The 25,799-nt window shown below is 41.7% G+C and overlaps 1 protein-coding gene across 3 annotated transcripts in view; it reads right to left on the minus strand.

Annotated features, from left to right (window-relative positions):
- The window catches only part of LOC134538266 (titin), a 381,555-nt gene that overhangs the window by 249,179 nt on the left and 106,577 nt on the right, over window positions 1–25,799 (minus strand). For 2 of the 3 annotated variants that reach the window (XM_063379427.1, XM_063379428.1), the window contains 2 exons: window positions 21,557–21,748; window positions 15,634–15,912 (listed from right to left, as the gene is read on the minus strand). In XM_063379427.1, coding sequence (XP_063235497.1) covers window positions 15,634–15,912; window positions 21,557–21,748 — 471 coding nt within the window. Of the gene's footprint in view, window positions 1–4,448; window positions 4,787–15,633; window positions 15,913–21,556; window positions 21,749–25,799 lie in introns of those variants that run through there. The other variant, XM_063379429.1, reaches the window with a different exon arrangement.

Consider the following 25,799-nt stretch of genomic DNA (forward strand, 5'->3'; position numbering starts at 1 on the left):
TACGTAATATTACCATAGTTAATTGTTTAGGAAAGGATATTTCTACTTTAAAAAAAATGAGACCTATTATTTCCGTTCTAGCCAGTGATGTGTAACATCTAACCTCGGGAAAGAGCAAATTCATGTGTTCTCATGTTGTAAATACACTTATGAATATGAAACTCGGAAACTTCTTTAAAACAATGCCGAGCGTGATAAATATATAAGCATTTGTGTTTTAACTAGATTTCCGAACGCGAATAACAAGTAGTTTCCGTATCAGCCGCTAAAATTCGTTGCCGGAGCAGCTACGTCGACTATCGAATCATTTGATTTGCAGAGCGCGATTTTAAAACTATGAAATGAAACGGCTCCGATAAAAACGAAAAGTAACTTGAAAAAAATAATAAACCCCGGCTTGGACCTGATTTTCGATTAAGAATTTTATTAAAATTTGACCCATCTTGTTAAAATTAAATTAACAGTTAATATTACAAGATTTTTCCTTGTCTTTACAAACCTTTGTTCGCACCATCCACAACAGATGGTAGCACCATGGTTGTAACACATTTCCGTTCCTCAACTTACGTCGCATTCACGAAATTTCTCCCACTAAATGCCGTATACAGAGAGCTGAGATGCTACAATCCAAGAAGTTCTTATTAATTATTTAATGGATTTTATGAATTTAAAGGCAAATTTTTATGCCAGTTCTAGCATGTACTGAAAGCATGGAATAGTGCCTTATAGAGAGGTTAAAACGCTAGCCTAACAACCATAAGGTCCGCTAAAGTCAATCAGATTGTTAAAATTGTTTTCTTCACCGATTAAAGTGATAAATTTAAAAATCGCTTTGAAGTATACATTGTTCGTGAACAGATATAGGGCTAAGCTACAAAAAAAAATATTTCGGGAGTAGTACAAATTAACATGTTCGTTGTTACTGTAAATTTACTCAACATCGACAGTTTTTGCTAACTATACGCATGCATGAACGTGTAAATTTATTCATCTCAAAGAAAAATCACACCAACAGCTTTGACGTATTTGCCAAACCATACAACTGAACGTTTACTCTTTTTTTTATGGTATTTTTACTTGAGCACACGAGTAAAAATACACCAACTAACATGGTTGTAAAATTACTCTAACATCGGTGAAGACTGTTGTTAAAATACATTTTGTGCAAACTTACACATCATTTTGGTTTTACAGTGCAATTCGGCCTAGTCCATCCTAGACACGTCATGGGCCATTTCCCACTAACGAAGACGGGTGTAAAATGAGAAAAAAAAGGGGAGGGGGGGAAGAATTATCCAAACGAACCTCCGGGCAGAACAAACCATCTTCATATCAAAGCGCTGAGACATTTGTTCGGCGACCGAACAGTGACGTTTCCCGGGCGGGGGGGGGGGGGGGGGGCAGGAGGGGTTTCCATGGGGTTCGGACCCCTCCCTTCCAGGAATTAAAAAAAAGCGAGGACTGAATTAGAAAATTAAGCAACTTAGCTAAATGATGTTAGAGAGAGATTATTTTGGAAATATATTTTAATCTTTTGTGGATTACGATAACGTATTTCTTCCGACGTGCCTCGTATACAGAAGCGACACGTATTGTTTTTCCGAATAGTCTATATTTAATGCCTGTTTGCACACGTGTTACTTACTGTTTGTCTTTCATACACACTTGACATGTGTGTTTTATGTATTTCATAAGATTAATATATATATATATATATATATATATATATGATTTGATTTAACGAAATCATTAAATTATTGACTTAAGAACAAAAATAAATAAAAACAATTAAATGAAAACTAAAATATAAAATTATTTTTTCTGTAAACAGAGTACTAAAATTTTACTATTTCCTGAGATTTTTGTGTGACGGTCAATTTTCTTTTAAAAATCAATCATAAAATTAAAATCTTACTCGTGAAAAAACAATATGATGGCCATACTGGACCCCTTCCTTCACAAAATCCTGGCTAAGGCACTGGACCGAACGAGATAAGGCATAGGTAGTTGTTTCCAGCCTCTGCAGCAAATACACGGGCTGTCCCTATCATAACCTTCAAGCCTGCCCCGATAAACTGTGTAAACAAAATGCAACGTCGACAGGCCTGGCTGCTTCTTTCAACGCCACTTAAAAAAAAAAAAAACACATATACACACACATGTTGCTCAGTTTAGAGCCACACATTCTGGGGCAAATTTTTCGTATTACATAATCTTGCATAACCATAATCGTTTCCAAAGAGCCCAGCCTAACAAAATTAAGAATCGCTTTTTTCTACACGCAAGTTTGGCCACTGTTGCTATACTTACGGCTCTGTATTGATTGCTATATATATATATATATATATATATATATATATATATATATATATATATATCTGTGTGTGTGTGTGTGTGTGTGTGTGTGTGTGTGTGTGTGCAAAATCTTAGCTCTCGGTATACGATATTTGGTAGGAGTAATTTCGTGAATGAACGGAAATGTGTAACCACAGTGCTGCCATCTGTGGAGGTCTCAGAAATATTGAAAAGATGGCGGACCGGCGTGAATCATTCGTACATATTGTTTTCGTGAACATCGCTGAATTTACACCGCGCATAGGTATTACAAAATTAACTTCATACCTAACAGTAAAACTATCCTTAAATGCTTTGTTATAATTTACGGTCATAAAATGAAATAATGACTATATATACATATATATGTAAGAATCCAGCATTACAATTTTGACAACCTTTAGTTAGTACTGAAATATAGATATTGAAATATAGATATTGATATTGCAGTGTTCATCATACTATAGACACACACAAAATTACTTACCTACGTGTGTATATATATATATATATATATATATATATTAATGTCATTGCCTTTTTTAAAAAAAGGCTAATTGAAACGGCACATGTTAAAAGGGCCTCAGTCACAAAAAAAAATGGCAAAGTGAGTTAAGCATGACCACGCATGTTATAGGATAGCTTCAACTATCAATGCTAAAAGGGATTGAGTCACACGCGTGGGTAAGCTATTATTAGCTAGGGAAATTCTAAACGTAGGTACGCTAAAAAGGGTTGCTTAGAAACAGATTTATTCGTTTTTCTCAAAACTGGGTTGCTTGGACTGAGGCCCTTTTAGCATGTGCCGAATCATTTATAACATTTTAACTCGCTACATCCTTTGCTTTCGTTGTTCTGCCACAAATATATTCAATATATATTCAATATATATTCACGTCAAACGTACACGCGTCCGCGGCAATCACCGGGAAAGAATAAATTCCGATGGGCCACGTCCAATCTTGGGTAAATACACGCATCTTGCTGTGGTTGACGATAGGCTGTGGTTGAGAAACTCGCTTCTAGAAACCCCCTTCCCCCACCAGACCTCACCCACACAACAACAGTGAACGAGACTTTCAGCCTTGGTAACGAAAACATTGAGGTGTTCTAATGTAGAAAATACAATTTTAATACGAAACTTGGACGCGAAATTTAACGTAGAATTCCTCAGAATAAATACCGAGCGTGATAAATAGGTATACGCAAATTGAGTTTTCAAACTACATTTCTTGACGCTAATCACAAGTAGTTTCCGCACCCGCCGCTACAATGTGGAATAGTCCTTGCACAAATAATAATTTTGTTGGCAAAGATGTTCTGTTCACCCCCCCCCCCCCCTTTTCCCCCCCCTATTTTAATTTTGGGAAGAATATAAAATGTTGCAAACGCTCATAAGCGGTCTTTGGGAGGGGTAATGGGTGTGATCCGCCCCCCCTTTTTTTCCCCTATAACCCCAAAAACTAAAATAACAGGAGATATTAATAACAGTACTTTTAATGACATCGGAAAGGAACTATTTTTTTTTTCAAAATAATTTTGACGCCCCATTTAACTGGAAGGTATTCATTTAAAGCAGCGGTTCCCAAAATATATTCCGCGGAACCCTGGTGTTCCGTGAGTCAGGACGAATGTCATACAAAGAAGGCACAATCACTGTCAAATAACTTTCTTTGAAGGAGCTGGGGTTCCGCCAAATGAAAAGTCGATCATAGGGTTGGTTCCCTTGCCAAAAAAAAAAGGGGGGGGGGGGGGGGGGGGAACAATTACCTACAGTTGTGCAAGAGTGTGAAAATTATTAGACTCAGGATTATTTTTTTCTCCTAAAATTAACTAAAATTAAAGTATTTTATAGGCTTAGAACATTTTTTTTTCGGCAACCAAAACCCAAAACAGCACATTAGTATTTTGTGTGCATTGGATTGAATTAATTTGACAATTTCTCAATATTAGATGACCGAGTGATACGCACCCATTTCCTTTGCTCCGAATGCAATTATCGTCACACGTCAGCGCCGCCCTAGAACCCTCGGGACATCCCGCCCCTTGCCAGAATTCCGAAGATCTGAGGTCCGCGCGCCAAATTTTAAAAAAAGAGAATAATTTGGACTCACTTGCAGCAGCGCTATGACTAGCCTGGTGCCTCCACTCTGGAGCGATATGGTGCTGATGGTGGTGGTGGGTGCGGGGGCGTGGTTCTGCAGCTCCGCCCCCTCTGCCGAGGTGACTTCGCCCCTGGACGAGGCCGTATCCGTGTCCGCCATCGTGTTCCGGGCGGGTCCGCTACCCGAACATCCCCTTCCAACCCTCAGCGAGGAACAATATTGAACGATCAACACGCGCGCAAAGACAACCTTTATTTATTTATTTATTTTTTTCGTATTTTAAGGCACGCGGCGCGTGGCCAAACTCCCGCTCCGCAGCTCTCCCGCGCGCCGACTGCGACCGCCCCTTCGCTCGTCGTCCGTGAACTATTTCGAGACAGTTACCGCACCGCGCCGCGCGGCGCGCTGTTGGTTCGGGCGCCCCTCGTGCGTTTCCGCTCGCGCGGCCCGAGCGCGCCCGAGCGGAGACGTTACGTAACCCGACACCGCCGTCAACCGCCGGCCGCGCATCCCAGCTTATGGCGGGAGTTCATTCCGTGAATGCGACGGAAGTCGAAGAATGGGGTGCCCATGGGGCTGGGTGGCCTGTTTATTTTTAAATGTTTAGCTAATATAATTTTTTTACAAACTAAAAAAAAAAAAACATATTGAATATTTCATAATTAAACCTTAGTTCGGACTTATAAAATTGTAACCATAATCACTCTATATTTTCAGGTTAAATGACATTCCAAAAAGAGGGTAGGTAAGAAATAACCATGCAATTATAATGTAGCACGTCACTGTAAAATTTATGGGGGGGGGGGGGGGGGGGCGTTCTCGATCCTCTGGGTCCAGGGCCCTAGGGCGCATATACAACTCGATGCTTTAATATCAGGTCCAGACCCTGCTAATCAAAAATCACATAGTCAACGAAGCTACTCCGGCGGCGAATTCTAGCGACGGGTGCGGTAACTACGTGTAATTCGCGTCCAGAAATGTAGTTGAAAAACAAAAATTTGCGTGTATATATATATATTTTTTTATCACGCTCGGCGTTATTTTGAATATTTATATTTTTAAATTTAGTGTCCAAGTTTTGTATTATAAAGGTATTTTGCAACATTAGAAACACGTGAATTTGCTCGTTACCGAGGTAAGCTGTTACTCGTGTCTGGCGAGTATTCGCTCTTTTTTTTTTTTTTTTTCCTTTGCAAGTTTCTTCTCAAACCCGTCGCTGACATCGACTAAACACATAACGCAGACCGATTAATTTAAATAATTACTTTGGGCGTATGCCATTACTCGTAAAAATGTCGCGACTGTTCTATCTCTGGAAGGCTACTGTGCTCGCCTGTGCTGTTTTAATTGTGTTGTCAGATTACATGTTTAATTTCATCGCTGGGTTCGCATGAGCGTCGTTGTGTTGTCGATGTACATGGAATATCCACTGATAAGCCGTCGTCCCGAAGTGAGGGGGGGGGGGGGGGGGAGTTTTTCTTTCTCCTGTTTTTTTTTTTTTTTTTTAGATAAGTCATTTTAAAACGCATTTTTTTGTTATCTGAGGAACTTTTATTGCTTTTTTTCAAAATCTTTAAATCATAAATTTAAAGTGTGACTTGAAGCTAGTCTCTAATTTTGCATATTCATTGGCCATAAATTTAACCATATGTCGGTAATTTTAATCTGGTTAATGACTTGCATTATTATTGAAAAGAAAAGAAAAAAAGAAAGCTTTAAAAGGGGGCCAGGCCTCCCACCCCCCTTTTTTTTTTCCCCCGGTTCCTCCTTGACTTTGCCCTTGACCAGATATTGTGTTTTTATTCATTCAAAAACGAAAAACAGAAGAGGAACGATAGAATTACTAATTTACGGACTTTTCAACAAAGAATTGACTTGAAGTAAACGAAGAGTTCTTCGTAATTTCAGGTAATTGAATATTCGTAAAAAAAAAAATTAAAAAAAAGTACGCCCTTCTCCGACTTCCTGGTTACGAGCTTGTTTGTAAACAGAGTAAACAGGGACGTTAACCGAATTTTTTGAATGTTTTTTGTTGATATATCAAGATTACTCATGTGTATTAATGTTCTATGTAAGTAAATCAGTACGTGTAGGCTAAATCTACGAATGGATTTACGAAGATCCCTGGATAATTCGTAACCAATGCTCGTAGTATATTTAAGTTGAACATTTTAAACTGTGTATTCGTGAAAGAGATTCATGAAGTGGCCTGAGCATTTTCTCACCATCAGTCTTGTTCCGGAAACTCGTCCAGTAGTTTTTAAATAATGATCGGGACCCATTTGACTAACGGACTTCCTGCAGTGAATGATAAATATTTTGTAATTGCAACCTGAATTTCAAAGTGCTTACGGTAAAAAAAACTAACCTTCGTGGCAGTTTGTTTGAATGAAGAGTCCGCACCATATCTCATGAAAAATAAATACTTACATTTAATAAAAAATCAAAAAAGAAAAACACAATATCAAAAGCATATTACTCCCTGATTACACAAAAAAGTAGTAACAGTTGATACAAGTTAAATTTAAAAAAAAAAAAAACCTTATGTTAGAGTTACATTCTCTACACAAATATGGCTTCAATCACAGAGATAACACTAACCATTACTGCAAGGGGTTGTTGAAAAAATAGGTGTTGAAATTATATATATTTTGTACCGTGAACACTATAGAATCCGTTTTTATTTTTTTTCTAATCTTTGTAAATATTAAAACTGTTGTCTAAAATTAATTTTTATGTGAATAACCATAACTGCAAGGGGTAAAAATAACAAGGGTCGAAGGACAACAAAAATGTCATAACTCGCATAGTAGGTAGATGTTCTACCAAATCCGTTATATTGTATCGTAAAATCCTAACAATTATCTAAAACTTTTGCTGAAACAATTTTTGATGACACACTATTTATCGCTGTAAGTAGTTGAAAACCTAGGGGCAGAAATACAAAGGGTTGAAATAATAAAAAAAATATATTACTTCCTACATTGAGTTAAAAAATTTCGAAACATTATTCTTGCATAAAATATGAAAAAAAAAAAAAAAAAAATCATTGATAATATGGAACATTGTAGGACATATAGAATTGTATGTTACGTTAATTTCTCAAAATCATTCCAGAAGTTTCTTTAATGTCCCAGGAGTTTCCAGAATGTTCCAAAATAAATTAGTAGCCTACTAATTATAAATACATCTGCACCTGTAGGCTGTGCCGAAAGAGAATTTTGTGTATTATAACGTACATTTACCTCTTTGAGTGAATTAATGCCTTACCTATGTAATAAAGCACACGACTATGTGATTTGGTCAACAAAAATTAAATTAATAATAATAATAATAATTTACTCCGTGAAATTGACAATACCACGATAACTTACCTTAACTGAAAGTAGGCAGAGGTGAACGCAAGAGCGAGGGAAGGATAGATATACATACACATACACACACATACATACATACATAAACCCAGACCGAAAAATGTTACTAAATATCAGTGAAGGCAATCTGTTATTTTGGGTGATCCAAGATGAGGTGCAACACCTGCAATTTATTTAAACTGCGTGAGAAGCCGCTTTGCTTACAACTTCTTCTGTGGGCTCGTGTCAGTATGTAAGTGTAAATAGTAATGTAGGGTTTTTTTTTGTATGCACGTGCTCAAATTAAAATTTTTCTAACCCCCCTCACTCTCAACAAGCCATAAAAGCAAATATCTACAACTGAAAGTAGGTAAACAAACTTAAATTTTGAAATCAATGAAGTGCATTCTTTCCATTCAATCCTCACGCTGTATTTTTTTTTTCACCTTATCACCAGTTTGTTTTGTACTGGGCTATTGTTTCTTCTAGTAAAAAAAGAAATTCTACCGATATTCCTGACATAAAAAAAGTTTTAATAACTTTAAATTATGAGGTATTTATTGTCATACATAACAATATATATCCAAAAAAATATAATAATTATTAAATAAAGATCTACAAGGTATTCTCATCCTATAAACATATTTAAGCATTTTAACTCTAAATTTAAATTCTAAAATATAAATAAGACAGTTAATACTTCGTCCAACCAGTCATACAATAAATACCACATAATTTCAAGTTATTAAAACTTTTTTATGTCAGGAATATCAGTAGAAAATATGTTTTTTATTAGAAGAAACACTAGCCCTGTATAAATATAAATTACCTACAATGTTTTCACATACTTTTTTTACTGTAAAAGAAACGGCCCTTTGTTAAAACATGTTACTTAATTTTAAAATAATACACTTTCTAAAAGAAATGAATGTTAATTGTACCATACATACGTAAATACTGTATATTATGATCATACCATCCTGTGCAATCATCTCATAACACGTAAGATTATATTTATCTGTACCGGGTACCATAAAGTAAACATTGATGTATATCATGCAAATTACTAGTTTGTTTAAAACTCTCGAAAACGGAATTTTTGGCAATGGAATGTTTTTCAAACTCACCGGCTAGCTGGCCTCCCATGCGTACACAGCAAAACATTTTGTTTCCTTTTGAATATTTGAAACACTTTTTTAATGTTGGAACGGAAAATATTTCCACGTATATGTAGCTGCGAAACATTTTAAAGTGGAAACTTTTAACTCAAATATTTTAAACCCAAGACTTGTAGAATGAGCGTCAGTTTAAGCACTGTGCTGTGATCTAGCGGCGAGTCTATGTACTAAATCCATCTCGTTACTCAGCATACTACTGCTGCTTCCTACTGTCGTGTAAGATTACTTATCTTATAGCCTGTTTCGTAATATCATAAAGCCAGAATTGCCCAAAACGATTTTGACGCACGTTTTGAGAGTTTGTAACTATTTAACTATGTATTATTCATATTTAAAAATTCAGAATTATTTTGAGACTCTTTAATACAATTTTGTACTATTATAGACTATTTTTACTAACTTTGTTACTAAAATTTTTTTTTTAAATATAAACATTTCTCTGGAAAAAAAAACATTAAAAATCGCCCGTAAGAAACGTTCTACAATGACACGGAAACTGAGTCGGATCACGTAAACGGATCTCACTGAACAAAGTTTCTCAAATAGCAAAGAGTATATAAAGGATTCAAATACTACGCAGACGTTGCTCCGTACGACCAACATAAGCCAAGTACCTACTTGTCTGCGGCGGTAGTCATGTTTATGTCCTACATACGTTAAAAATTGATTCAAGTACAAGCATATCTAGAGTTTTATTATTACTTTGTCGTTTATTATATTGTTCATGTATTTTCATTCTGCCCGTGCTATGACCTCAAACATAAATTGTTTTTAAATTTAATTAATATTTCGTAGCCTTTACATGCAATCTCATAGGTTGCGGGAGTGACATTTGCAGTTTTCAGTCTATTGTTAACATTGCTATCTATTGAAACACAATTGTACAGCAAGATTAGTAAAGTAAATGATACTTTTATATTTTAATACGTTCTTAAAATGATTTATGCTATGGGAATATTAATTTAATAAGTATGGACATACGCCATTGCAGACGGCGGGAACAGATGACAGTTTCCGAAACATAGCAACTGTTTTGTCAAAGGAAACCTACAATGCTCGTCGGTGGTGGTGTCATTGTGTTGTACATAATACCTCTTTATTTTCACCTTTGTGTACCTATGTTTGCTGCGTTGTCCAGGTTTGTTGCCTGTCTGCATTTCCTGTACTTGTTGCATTGTTGTTGTCTCGTGGTTGTTAGTCCACTGTGTTCGTCGGTGTTATTTTTTCATGACTTAATTACTTCCACAGAATTTCTTGTGCTATCTCTTATTTAAAGTTAGAATGTATTTCTGCTCTGTCGTCGTTGCTGTTTAATTTAAATATTGGGTCCATATGTTCGACATGAACTTTTTAGGCTTGTTCTCTGTGGGTTTATGTTTTCATGAATACTTCTTATTTTGCATTCTTTAATTAATTACATCACAAATAGTGCAAAACTGCAATGGCACATGTCCAAAATATTGTATTAAATCAATACTTTTATGAAAATGAAAATTGGCTATGAGGTTTATGTTCGGTGTTCACGGCACAGTTATGTTACGCATTTCCATCACTATTCTAAAACTGCTAGCATCTGCAATGGCTAATTGTGTGTTGTGGCCTAGCAGTAAAAGTATTGTTGAAATGATGCATGTGGTGTTTAAAAAAAAATATCGTAATGTAGAGTAATGACTCATTGTACGGAAACATAAAGTTGAAATTCCACCTAACGTTGATCCAAAATTGTCTCTCTTTAGCCTACCTTTATTACAAGGGTATGTACTCACACAATAAAAATCATGATAAACAGTTCATCAAACGGAATGTTAACATTCAGATAGAAATGCAAATGTGGCAGATCAAGTGACACATTTATCAAAAATAATTGTAGATTATTGACTATATAAAAAAAGAGGGCGATGCGGTCTGACTGCCGAAGGATTTTCCAGGAAATAAAACAAGCCTCTCCAAAAAAGGGGTTATTAATTTTACTTCACTACATCTTCATGATGGAAAATTAAAAGATGAAGAATTGGAAACTACTTACAGCGTTGCCAGTGTTCGAATTCATGTGGAGAGGCACATTCAACGAATTAAAATCTTAAACAAACTATCAATTGAACTGCCCCCATATGTTGACGATCTTGTCATGTGTATTGTGTTTTAATTAATTAGCATGTCTCCTATTATTTTTGAAAAAATCGTAAAGACAAGTGTCCAACAATTTAATCAAAAGAAAGTGCCCTTAATGCTGTTAAATGTTAATTAATTTGGTAAAGATAACCTAGTTTAAAGAATAAAATAAAGTTAGACAGAAACAGATTTACGCAGGTGATGAATAGCATTTGTTTTAAAAAAATTATGTTTCTTTGATTATTTTATATTAACTGAAACAAGTGTAGGTTAATAGTTAGTAAATATGTATAATTATATTTCATAAATTAAATACTTAACATACTTTAAGTCCTTTTCAAATGTTGTGCATACATGTTGTTTTCTGCTGTAAAAATGCAAGTCGCATGCATCAATACCTGTTATATACATTAGTATCTGTCATTGGTTACAATGTATAGTATTAATCATTAATTTAATACATTCCCTTATTGTCTAGAAATAAATATTCAAAAATAACATTTATTTCAGCTTCTATTATGCATCTATTTCTGCATGAAATTGGACTCAATTTTTAATAATCTTTCAGCATTGCTTCTACTAACTACAATACCATCTGGGCTTCGACAAAGCCATGAACTATCAATAGCGAATCGCTTCAAAAATATTTAATAACAGTAGCATTCTACTGACATTAGCTTTGATAAAAGGTCACTCTAAGAAGTTAGTGAACAGAGCCCCCCTGGTATGCAAGGGAAAACTACTACATATCCTTATTATATACTATATAATTTGAAATGTAAGGTTCTATAAGTAATCGGGTGTTAGCGAAAATGTAGGGAGAAAAAAAATTCAACGAATACAATGTCACTTAAAAAATAATGTTTTTAATAGTCTCATGCAATAAACACTAATACATTTATTTCACAAACCACAATCTACAAACTAATTTACCTAATTGCATAGCAAAATTCTAGGTGAACAATGATCACAGTTTTACAACGATGTTAAACACACACAGTAAAACATACATGCGCACCACAAACCATTCCAATATGTTAATAACCACTTCATACAAATATATTTTACAATTTTGGTTACACAATATTTTCATAAGTTGTGAAATTTAAAGGTCAGAATGGATTAAATTATAATATAGCTAACTGTGTTTGTAAAAATAAAAATAAAATACATTTTTTACAATTTCTGAAAATTTTTATTGCATTTTTATGGGTAAAATTTAATATTTAGAGAAATAGCAATCTTTTTGCATTGTCATTAGCTAAAACTTAAAATAAAATAAAAAAATCACCAGACTAACACAAAATGAAATTATCTTACATAGTTTCAAGAATGCAAAGGATAAAATAATGTCTCCATTCTTCTGGAAAATCATCTTCACTCAGAAGAGAATGTCCTTCCGTTAAGACAAGTAATCACACTGAATTTAAAACAAAGGTTTGCTAATGCTGGTGGCTTTTATTTGCTTTCGACCGTCTACTGCTAAAATAACAACACATTTTTTAAAAAAAAATGATAACGGTGTTTGGCTTATTGGCACAACAATTGGTTAAAGACTTTCAATAGAAAGTGTCTATATTAGTTTTTATCAAAATATTAGACGAGTAATTATATTAAAAATGTTTAATATGATTATACAATGAAAGCTCTTGTAGTTATGGTAAGTTGCTGCGAAAAAAAAATGGTACACTCGCAGCCAAGACCTAATATGAGTTTTACTAATGCACAACACCATGATTACACATGGAGGCAAGAAGATAGGGAGTGGGTGGGGACAATCTTTTCTATGTTAATAATTGAACTCAGCATGTGAACGACCCCAATTCCATCACACGTCAACTTTTTCCCAATCTGTTCGGCAGAACACTTTTTGGTTCTTATGAAATTTAAAGCAAATTCCTTTGCTGGTATTTTGTTATCATCTATGTTTAATCAAAATATATAAAGGCAAATTAACCATTCTGCTTAGCTATTAAACAAACATTTAGCATTAGCCTTCATTGAGCTATGCCGTTTGTTTTGATAACAAATTCCTAGCCAGTGTGACCTAAATGCTAGTTTACTATTGAGAATTTAGGGATAAACTCAATAAATAGTCCTGTCTTTTAAATTATGACTGTATGTACGAGTGTGAAGGTTTATCACTATCGGTTAGCGTATACTCAGTCATATCTTAAAGACCACAGCAGTTATTATTATTAACGTTTAAGTACCCAAACGTAAACCAGCCTTTAAACTTTAGAACAGAAACCCCTCCATGGGGGTAAAAACAAAAGGGTGTTGGTGTTTAAATATTTGCCATGTTAACACTTGAAATCAAAATATAAACGAACCCTCCTCCCTTTTACTATCTGCGTATCAAAATAATTTTTGGTAACAATGAAGTTTAATGCTAATTTCTTGCAGGTGTGTTGGTATTATGCTTCACTACATGATGGCATCTTTACTATTCTTCCCAGCGATTTCTTTTCAAGATTAAACAAATTTATAGCTTTTCATTCTTTATACAGCTACGATTTGTTTTGCTATCCAATTGCTAACGAGTTGACTTCAACTTCAGAACAGACACACACTTCATAGACTAACACCTCCATGGCACCCACTCGATGATCTAATACCTCCATGCAGTTACATTATTCGCAAACTGTGATGCCAAGAAAACAAAGAGCAGAAAACAAAACACTACGAAAATGGCGGATATGCTCACTTCCTTTACTTTTTCTCCAGTCTCCGCCCTATTACTAAAGACCTGCAAAATACATGTTAATTTTTTTGGTATCAGGAGTAGCTCCATACACACACACACTTGTGCAAATAAAAAAAATGTCAATTTGAAACTGCCCATTGAATTTTGCTGGCCAGATTGCATGTCATTGAGTTTTTAAATATTTTTTTTTTTGTAATTAGCGTGGCCAATGATTATACACATCAAATGTTTAACAGTAAGCATTCCAGCCTCTCTCTCTCAAAAAAAAAAAAATAACGCGAAATATGCAAATGTAGTCTGTACCTACTACTTGTGTTGAAGTACACACTTTTAACTTGTTACCATCGACTGACATTGTTGTGCTACTAAGAAGGGAAGGAAAACTGATCACCCTAAACATTTCAACACCTGGCTTAGTTCGCCTTCTCGGTGCTGTGTGGGTTCATAGTTTCTTTTTTTATGTCCATTGGTGTTGCCCTGTCACTGAGAGAACTAGGGCTTAAATCAACTTGGACTGATTCCAGCACATTGGAACATAGTATCAAACCAGTCTTTGGGCTGATAACTACGAGTTGTGATCAACAAATACGGTGAATGAATTTTTATTGCAGGAACTGCTGACACTACACCATTTATAGTAGTAAGCCCGATATCGTGATCAGTTGACATAGTCAGTGTAAAGTTTGAACAAGTTGTGACCTGTCAGTCGGCTTCTAGAGCCGGAAGAGAGAGGTGCATCATTGAATAGAGACCCGGAAATTTCGCGGATTCGTCTGGCCTCAGGATAAAATTCAAAGTCATAGCTGTGCTCAACCCAATCGGTAGGGACCGGAAAAATTCGCGGGTTCAGTGACCTGTAGGATGAACTCCACAGTTTTACGTACACTCGGTCAAATGCCACCCACTCATTGGCTGCTGTCTTGTGAGACGTTCCAGCGTAGCAGCCTGATTATAAAGCTTTGGTTGGGTGTTTCTCATTGGCCCAGAGTCATCCAGGTGAGTTGTGAACCAATAGCAGAGGCAGCACTGAGGTATAACGATTTGTATTTTAGCCTATCGCGAAATGAATTCGCGAAATTTTCCGGTCTCTACCAATTTGCTTTCCCACTGGTTGATTTCTTAGCGAGAACCTGTTTCTATCCTTGTTTATAGACACTACCTGATTCGCTTGATTCTCTGGTATCTGTGCATCGTTGGCTCATAATCGTAGAGGGGCGTGTCCAAATAACTGCGTTACAATCATGAAAACAATGAGATATTGTGAAGTTTTTCATCCTAACATGCAACTAAATGAATGCGTGAAATTTTCGTATCTATAAACATGGGTAGAGACCGGAAAAATTCGCGAATTCATTTCGCGATAGGCTAAAACACAAATCGTTATACTTCAGTGTTGCCTCTTCTACTCACAACTCACCTGGATGACTCTGGGCCAATGAGAAACACCCAACCAAAGCTTTATCGAATCACAGGCTGCTACGCTGGAACGTCTCACAAGACAGCAGCCAATGAGTGGGTGGCATTTGACCGAGTGTACGTAGAACTATGGAGTTCATCCTAGAGGTCATTGAACCCGCGAATTTTTCCGGTCCCTACTCATTAGTTTCCAACTTTTTCCTATGATCCCTACGATATGCACACTTACATATTACTGTACTGCTATGATGTTTTGTTCTCTGCTCTTTATTTTTCAAGCAACACGTCCGAAAGGTAAGGTTAGTGACACACGGAGCTGAGGACGGACGAACAGGCGATCGGGCGACCTAGAGGATGCCCTTGACGGCATGCCGGGTGATGTGCCGGTGGTAGCTGTAGAGCCGCGGCTCGCCGACCGCGGGCCTTACCTCGGCCATCTTGGCGAGCACCGGGTCGTCCTGACCTCCACCGTCGCCGCCGTCGTCGTCGTGGTGGTCGTCCTCCTCGGCGGTCCGCCGCTCGTCGACGTCTTCAGCCGGCTCGGGTTCGGCGGCGGCGACCACCACCACCTCGCGTTCCTCGAGGACCGGGCCGGAGCGGAGCGTCTCCGTCGTCACCGTGCACGAGGTCGTCCCCGACGAGTCCCCGCGCGACAGCCGCACCCGCGTCGTCTCCGTCACCTCGTGCACTAGCACGCCCGTCCTCACCTGCCGCGACGAACACACCCCCCCAACACGCGCGCTTGAGCCAATCCTGCCGTGGCCCGTGATCGCCAGGCTCAGGATCAGGGTAGGTACTGCCTGCCCACGCACTTGAGCCACTCCTGCCGTGGTCCGTGATATCTTGGCTCAGGATCAGGGTACCGTAATCACCCAACTCACGCACTTGAGCCACTCCTGCGGTGGACCGTGATCGACCAGGCTTAGGATTAGGGTACTTTAATCACCCAGCCCATGCACTTGAGCCACTCCTGCCGTGGCCCGTGATTGCCAGGCTCAGGATCAGGGTACCGTAATCACACAGCCCACGCACTTCAGCCACTCCTGCCGTGGCCCGTGATCGACCAGGCTCAGGATTAGGGTACTGTAATCACCCAGCCCACGCACTTCAGCCACTCCTGCCGTGGCCCGTGATCGACCAGGCTCAGGATTAGGGTACTGTAATCACCCAGCCCACGCACTTGAGCCACTCCTGCCGTGGTCCGTGATCGACCAGGCTCAGGATTAGGGTGGGTACTGTAATCACCCAGCCCACGCACTTGACCCACTACTGCCGTGGCCCGTGATTGACCAGTCTCAGGATTAGGGTAGGTACTGTAATCACCCAGCCCACGCACTTGAGCCACTCCTGCCGTGGCCCGTGATCGCCAGGCTCAGGATTAGGGTAGATACTGTAATCACCCAGCCCACGCACTTGAGCCACTCCTGCCGTGGCCCGTGATCGCCAGGCTCAGGATTAGGGTAGGTACTGTAATCACCCAGCCCACGCACTTGAGCCACTCCTGCCGTGGCCCGTGATCGCCAGGCTCAGGATTAGGGTAGGTACTGTAATCACCCAGCCCACGCACTTGAGCCACTCCTGCCGTGGCCCGTGATCGCCAGGCTCAGGATTAGGGTAGGTACTGTAATCACCCAGCCCACGCACTTGAGCCACTCCTGCCGTGGCCCGTGATCGCCAGGCTCAGGATTAGGGTAGGTACTGTAATCACCCAGCCCACGCACTTGAGCCACTCCTGCCGTGGCCCGTGATCGCCAGGCTCAGGATTAGGGTAGGTACTGTAATCACCCAGCCCACGCACTTGAGCCACTCCTGCCGTGGCCCGTGATCGCCAGGCTCAGGATTAGGGTAGGTACTGTAATCACCCAGCCCACGCACTTGAGCCACTCCTGCCGTGGCCCGTGATCGCCAGGCTCAGGATTAGGGTAGGTACTGTAATCACCCAGCCCACGCACTTGAGCCACTCCTGCCGTGGCCCGTGATCGCCAGGCTCAGGATTAGGGTAGATACTGTAATCACCCAGCCCACGCACTTGAGCCACTCCTGCCGTGGCCCGTGATCGCCAGGCTCAGGATTAGGGTAGGTACTGTAATCACCCAGCCCACGCACTTGAGCCACTCCTGCCGTGGTCCGTGATCGACCAGGCTCAGGATTAGGGTGGGTACTGTAATCACCCAGCCCACGCACTTGACCCACTACTGCCGTGGCCCGTGATTGACCAGTCTCAGGATTAGGGTAGGTACTGTAATCACCCAGCCCACGCACTTGAGCCACTCCTGCCGTGGCCCGTGATCGCCAGGCTCAGGATTAGGGTAGATACTGTAATCACCCAGCCCACGCACTTGAGCCACTCCTGCCGTGGCCCGTGATCGCCAGGCTCAGGATTAGGGTAGGTACTGTAATCACCCAGCCCACGCACTTGAGCCACTCCTGCCGTGGCCCGTGATCGCCAGGCTCAGGATTAGGGTAGGTACTGTAATCACCCAGCCCACGCACTTGAGCCACTCCTGCCGTGGCCCGTGATTGACCAGTCTCAGGATTAGGGTAGGTACTGTAATCACCCAGCCCACGCACTTGAGCCACTCCTTTTGTGGCCCGTGATCGCCAGGCTCAGGATTAGGGTAGGTACTGTAATCACCCAGCCCACGCACTTGAGCCACTCCTGCCGTGGCCCGTGATCGCCAGGCTCAGGATTAGGGTAGGTACTGTAATCACCCAGCCCACGCACTTGAGCCACTCCTGCCGTGGCCCGTGATCGCCAGGCTCAGGATTAGGGTAGGTACTGTAATCACCCAGCCCACGCACTTGAGCCACTCCTGCCGTGGCCCGTGATCGCCAGGCTCAGGATTAGGGTAGATACTGTAATCACCCAGCCCACGCACTTGAGCCACTCCTGCCGTGGCCCGTGATCGCCAGGCTCAGGATTAGGGTAGGTACTGTAATCACCCAGCCCACGCACTTGAGCCACTCCTGCCGTGGCCCGTGATCGCCAGGCTCAGGATTAGGGTAGGTACTGTAATCACCCAGCCCACGCACTTGAGCCACTCCTTTTGTGGCCCGTGATCGCCAGGCTCAGGATTAGGGTAGGTACTGTAATCACCCAGCCCACGCACTTGAGCCACTCCTGCCGTGGCCCGTGATCGCCAGGCTCAGGATTAGGGTAGGTACTGTAATCACCCAGCCCACGCACTTGAGCCACTCCTGCCGTGGCCCGTGATCGCCAGGCTCAGGATTAGGGTAGGTACTGTAATCACCCAGCCCACGCACTTGAGCCACTCCTGCCGTGGCCCGTGATCGCCAGGCTCAGGATTAGGGTAGGTACTGTAATCACCCAGCCCACGCACTTGAGCCACTCCTGCCGTGGCCCGTGATCGCCAGGCTCAGGATTAGGGTAGGTACTGTAATCACCCAGCCCACGCACTTGAGCCACTCCTGCCGTGGCCCGTGATCGCCAGGCTCAGGATTAGGGTAGGTACTGTAATCACCCAGCCCACGCACTTGAGCCACTCCTGCCGTGGCCCGTGATCGCCAGGCTCAGGATTAGGGTAGGTACTGTAATCACCCAGCCCACGCACTTGAGCTACTCCTGCCGTGGCCCGTGATCGCCAGGCTCAGGATTAGGGTAGGTACTGTAATCACCCAGCCCACGCACTTGAGCCACTCCTGCCGTGGCCCGTGATCGCCAGGCTCAGGATCAGGGTAGGTACTGTAATCACCCAGCCCACGCACTTGAGCCACTCCTGCCGTGGCCCGTGATCGCCAGGCTCAGGATTAGGGTAGGTACTGTAATCATCCAGCCCACGCACTTGAGCCACTACTGCCGTGGCCCGTGATCGACCAGGCTCAGGATTAGGGTGGGTACTGTAATCACCCAGCCCACGCACTTGACCCACTACTGCCGTGGCCCGTGATTGACCAGTCTCAGGATTAGGGTAGGTACTGTAATCACCCAGCCCACGCACTTGAGCCACTCCTGCCGTGGCCCGTGATCGCCAGGCTCAGGATTAGGGTAGATACTGTAATCACCCAGCCCACGCACTTGAGCCACTCCTGCCGTGGCCCGTGATCGCCAGGCTCAGGATTAGGGTAGGTACTGTAATCATCCAGCCCACGCACTTGAGCCACTACTGCCGTGGCCCGTGATCGACCAGGCTCAGGATCAGGGTAATGTAATCACCCAGCCCATGCACTTGAGCCACTACTGCCGTGGCCCGTGATCGACCAGGCTCAGGATCAGGGTAATGTGATCACCCAGCCCACGCACTTGAGCCACTCCTGCGGTGGCCCATGATCACCAGGCGCAGGATCAGGGTACTGTGATCACCCAGCCCACGCACTTGAGCCACTCTTGCGGTGGCCCATGATCACCAGGCGCAGGATTAGGGCACTGTTCCCCCATCCTCTAGAAGACCCCGCACGGCAATCCTGGTCTCGGTTCTCCACGGCTTCCCCGAATACACTCCAGGCAAATGCTGGGACTCGCCTTCCAAATATTCCTGTCTGGCGAAGTTCCGTGTCTTCGTCTCTAATGGCTTCGCTGACGACAAGAAATTAAGCCCAAGATAAAAAAAAGAAACCAATCACAAATATACTGACGTGACTCGAAATTTACTATACTACATATTTTGGTACCTAACTTTAGGAGCCGATACATGAAAATCTAAGTGAACTGGTGCAAGATGTAGGTAATCTGTCCATGTCGTTTGAAAAACGAATCCATTGGGTTTGGCATCTCAAATTGCATATAACGTGATAACTTGAACCAGCAGGTGGGATGCTGGACTCTGGTACGCTCAAAATGTAGGGACCAAAAAAAAAGTGGGTGTGAGGAAATTAACGGCCTGGAATAAGAACTTAAAATGGACGAATCCAAACCTGTGAATAGCCTGAATGGCCAATGCCATTTCTGGAGGGTAGAAGACTCCTCAAGGAAGGATAGGAAAACCAGGCCAACCACGACTGAGAAAGAAGGAGTTTCTCTACTTTCACCTGTTTGGAGCTGGGGCAAGTGTTTTATTTTATTTACGCCCCTGTGTCCCAGGTCGGATGAGGATAGACTCGTGTTGGCAATGGTTGGAAACCGCAGGTCATAGTGGAAATGTGAACAGCCATATTCAGTAACATCTGAAATGGTTGGAGGCAAACTATAACCAATGAAGTCCACTATTTTTAAACGTTAGGGGTGGGACCAAGATAAAAATTTATTATTGTCATATTATCACCATAAAATTCTTGTAGGTTTCATCTTCTTAACGCATTGTGCGTAACAGTAAGACATAAAAACCCTACCTCAATTTATTTTTTAGACTAAATTTCATCTTCTGTGCATGTCCCCGATATCTAACTAACTGTGTGCTGACGACGGGTGACTTAAACAATTAATTATTTTATTAAACTTGGGAATTAAAGAGTTTACTTGCCCCAGGAATTACAGTTCATTAGAAAATAAAATAATAATTAGTTAGTTATTGAAAAGTGATGCAGTAAAACATTTTATTGGAGACATGGGCAAGGAAGCAGGGAACTGGAGAGTACTAAAAGAAGGTTTGGCTGGAGTCTAGAATGTTTCTGGAGGTAAAATCAAAGTGTAATTGGAGGACTACTTGAGGAAGACTTGGGAATAATTAACATAAGTCTTAAATGTAAATGGTAAAAGTAATCTGGGAGACTAAAGAATGGATTTAAAGTGACCGAAAAAAAACATTATATAAACTAGGAAGGGGGATGGAATTAACGCTGGAGATGAGAGGCTAGACGAAGTTCGGAAGGAACTTCAAAGTAGATAGGAATTAAGTAGGAAGTAGTCTTGAATGGGGCTGGGCCGAAAAAGATGAGAGACTACAGAGACACCAGAAGGTGGCTGGAAGGAGGCATGTGTACGTATTGAATGTGGCTGGAAGAAGTCAGGACAAAGTAGTGAATGTGTCCGGCAGAAGGTAGGATAAAGTATTGAATATGACTGTAACGAAGAAGACCTGAGATTTCAGGAGACATTAGAAGACGGATGGAAGGAAGTTTTAGGCGGTCTTGAACGGGGCTTGGCTGAAGGAGACTAGAGACTACGGAGACACCAGATGGTGGCTGGAAGGAGGTACGTGAGGTATTGAACGTGGCTGGAAGAATTCAGGACAAAGTAGTAAATGTGTCCGGCAGGAGGTAGGAGAAAGTATTGAATATGACTGTAATGAATATGAGATTTCAGGAGACATTAGAAGGCGGATGGAAGGAAGTTGGAGGCGGCTTTGAACGGGGCAACGGCTGAAGGGGACGAGAGACTACAGAGATGCCAGAAGGCGGCTGAAAGGAGGAGGCAGGTGGAAGACTGGTCGGCAGGGTCACCGTCGACGGGCTCACCTCGGTGGTGGTCCTGACGACTGGGGTCGCCTCCTCGGGCTCGGAGACATGGTCCGCCTCCAGCGAGTCGCACAGCGACGCTGTGTGGAAGGACGAGGAGCGCGACGGCGGCGTGCAGGTGCACTCGGACGCCGTCACGAACTCGTCCTCGGAGCGGGCGCCGTCGGGGCGCCGGCCGCTGGCGTACCAGTCCTGCCAACCACAGCAATAACACCCGACGTCACCACAGTCACCCCCAGCAAGCAAGCAGCAGAACACGTTAGGCCTGGTTTGCAAAATACGCAAGAGCGCCCGACGCCAACACAGTCACCCCCAGCAAGCAAGCAGCAGAACACGTTAGGCCTGGTTTGCAAAATACGCAAGAGCATCCGACGCCAACACAGTCACCCCCAGCAAGCAAGCAGCAGAACACGTTAGGCCTGGTTTGCAAAATACGCAAGAGCGTCCGACGTCAACACAGTCACTCCCAGCAAGCAAACAGCAGAACACGTTAGGCCTGGTTTGCAAAATACGCAAGAGCGCCCGACGTCAACACAGTCACCCCCAGCAAGCAAGCAGCAAAACACGTTAGGCCTGGTTTGCAAAATACGCAAGAGCGTCCGACGTCAACACAGTCACCCCCAGCAAGCAAACAGCAGAACACGTTAGGCCTGGTTTGCAAAATATGCAAGAGCGCCCGACGTCAACACAGTCACCCCCAGCAAGCAAGCAGCAGAACACGTTAGGCCTGGTTTGCAAAATACGCAAGAGCGCCCGACGTCAACACAGTCACCCCCAGCAAGCAAGCAGCAGAACACGTTAGGCCTGGTTTGCAAAATACCCAAGAGCACCCGACATCATCACAGTCACCCCCAGCAAGCAAACAGCAGAACACGTTAGGCCTGGTTTGCAAAATACGCAAGAGCGCCCGACGTCAACACAGTCACCCCCAGCAAGCAAGCAGCAGAACACGTAAGGCCTGGTTTGCAAAATACGCAAGAGCGCCCGACGTCAACACAGTCACCCCCACAAGCAAGCAGCAGAACACGTTAGGCCTGGTTTGAAAAATACGCAAGAGCGCCCGACATCATCACAGTCACCCCCAGTAAGCAAGCAGCAGAACACGTTAGGCCTGGTTTGCAAAATACGCAAGAGCGCCCGACGTCAACACAGTCACCCCCAGCAAGCAAGCAGCAGAACACGTTAGGCCTGGTTTGCAAAATACGCAAGAGCGCCCGACGTCAACACAGTCACCCCCAGCAAGCAAATAGCAGAACACGTTAGGCCTGGTTTCTAAAATACGCAAGAGCGCCCGACGCCAACACAGTCACCCCCAGCAAGCAAGCAGCAGAACACGTTAGGCCTGGTTTCTAAAATACGCAAGAGCACCCGACGCCAACACAGTCACCCCCAGCAAGCACGCAGCAGAACACATTAGGCCTGGTTTCTAAAATACGCAAGAGCGCCCGACGCCAACACAGTCACCCCCAGCAAGCAAGCAGCAGAACACGTTAGGCCTGGTTTCTAAAATACGCAAGAGCGCCCGACGCCAACACAGTCACCCCCAGCAAGCACGCAGCAGAACACGTTAGGCCTGGTTTCTAAAATACGCAAGAGCGCCCGACGTCAACACAGTCACCCCCAGCAAGCAAGCAGCAGAACACGTTAGGCCTGGTTTCTAAAATACGCAAGAGCGCCCGACGTCAACATAGTCACCCCCAGCAAGCAAACAGCAGAACATGTTAGGCCTGTTTTTCAAAACACGCAAGAACTCTAGACGCAAAAAGGTTCAACAAACATATTTCAGAGTACCGGTTTATAACATTTTTCGCAAGGTGAAACAATGGAACGCAACTTATTACTCAATTTCCATCTTTCTTTCACTTTTGGCTTGCCTTTTGGACGTTCAAAATAAAAATGTGTCGAAAAGGAACGGGAAACGGAGCGAAGAGTTGTTGAGCGATGCCAAGAGAGATCACAAAGGAATGATTTACAACTAGTTCATCGTTTAACTGTACCACATTCCACTTCATTCGACGCAAGGTGGGTCAGGTCCTTTGTTGTTAAATAAGTTGGCACGTTTCTGATGCGTGGTGAAAAGAAACAACGAAGGAAAAAAAATTTTCTCCAAAATTTCTACTTAATTAGATTCAAACAGAACCCTTCAAAAGTCGTGCTCTTCTTTTTGAGCACAGCCGCATTTAATTTTCAGAACTTATTTAATTAGCTTGCTTGAGTTTTCGAACGCCATTCACTAGAACAGCAGAGAAATCATTTGTAGCGGAGTAAATACAACTGGCCAATTAAAAGGGCCCGGAAAATAAATCAGCAGTAGATATTAGAGACCTTCCACGAATTAAATTTTTTTTCTTAAAGTAGTATTTCTATTTAATTAGGGTTTTACGCAAATAAGTGCGTCTCGAGTGATCGATAATAAACCCAGGAGAACTAAAATCACGACGGTAGGCATTGAATTCAAGCCAATGGCTTCCCAAATTGGAGCCAAATGTTTTATAGGATTATTTTAAATGCCAGGATCGTTGGTAATATTTTTTCGTCACCAACGAATCAGTTATTAACTTGTCACCGGTAGTTTGACAGTTCGTTTTGACAGTTTCGTTGACTTCGAATTATTTTTTGATGTGTAAACATCTTAGCATTTTATAGGAGTAATTTCGTGAATGGAACGGAAGTTGCGTGGAACGGAAATGTGTAACCACGGTGCTACCATCTGTGGCAGACGGCGGCGTGAACTAAAGTTCACAAAGCCAAAGGTAAACGTAATAGTATTAACTGTTTGATAAATTTTAACAAGATGGGCTGTATTTGAATAAAATTCCTTGTCGAAAATCAGTTCCAAAGCCGGGGTTAAATATTGTTTCCAAGCCTTTTTCGCTTTTATCGGAGCCGTTTCATTATACTTATAGTTTAAAATTTATCTCTGGGAATCGAATGATTTGACTGTCGAGGTAACTGCTTCGCCAACGAATTCTAGCGACGGGTGTGGAAACCACGCGTGATTCGCGTCAAGAAATGTAGTTATGAACACAATTATTAAAAAGAATTTTACGTTAAATTTCGTATACGAATTTTGTTTGCAACATGAAAACACATGAATTTGCTTTGTTACCGAGTACTGAAAAAACTCACATTATTTATTTTTATTTTTCCGTGACGAATTTCGGTGATGCGAATCCACAGCTATGCCTTAAGCGGGACTCGAAGCCAGAACCTCTCGCAACGAAAAACCCGCGAGCCAGCCAACTTATCTTCCGAGTTCGACACCTGTTTACGTTTCTCGCTGAACCAGCGAGTGAAATACCGTATTTACCAAACAAGCCGCACTCTAGAATAAGACCCTACACCCCTAATATTTAGATTGCAAACATGAATATTTGTTTCTTTATAATAAGCAGCGGTGGCCACGTCTTAGTGATTAATTGGTAACCGGTGAAGCCGGCCAGATCAATGTTAGTTAAGCGCCCAAAACGTTGTGTTTACACGGTAGAAACAGTTTTAAATGACTTGTGTTTTAATGGGAGTAACCATATTTTTTTTTCAACTACAGAGATTTTAATTACTTCCCACTAACTATCATCGGATGTGGTCAAGCACCATTTAAGCAATGTTTTGGGTCTGAGGAAAAAAGGTGTTGGCGAGGTCAAAATACGTGACTTCAACAACGTCACAGAATACCAGCTCCTGACAATTCCTAACAACCTTGTGACAAGCATTGCATCCAAAAATTTGTGAAAAAACACTATTGTAGCCTTATTTTCAAGTTTATATTAAATATGTATTCTGGACATCTACTCAATAAAATTCTTAACACGGACTCACAGACAACCCACACCGGTGGCTCTAGAAGCGTTAAATGAAATTCTGCACAATAGTTCCTTATATAACGTAGGTGACGACAAAAAAAGGAATTTTTGAGAACTCGTCCCTAAAAGGAGTGGTAAAGTGTTTAAGATAATTAACTCTGATTTCCAAACCTTATAAAGCATAAGAATAGATATTGGGTACCAAGAATAAGCACACGAAAGATACTAACCAAAATTTTAACATTTTGCGGAATTAGGCCCTAAAGCGTTAAAAAGAAAAAAGAGGTAAATCTAGTTAAAAAATTATTAAATCTGCAAATATAATCACGTATAAGGAAATATATAAGAAGTACCATTAATAAATATACCAAAACTACCAACAAATATGTTACCATTTTGCGAAATGAAACCCTAAGGGGTGAAAAGGCGGTAAATATGTT

This window comes from Bacillus rossius, chromosome 13, assembly GCF_032445375.1.
Source record: "Bacillus rossius redtenbacheri isolate Brsri chromosome 13, Brsri_v3, whole genome shotgun sequence".
NCBI classification, from domain to species: Eukaryota; Metazoa; Arthropoda; class Insecta; order Phasmatodea; family Bacillidae; genus Bacillus; species Bacillus rossius.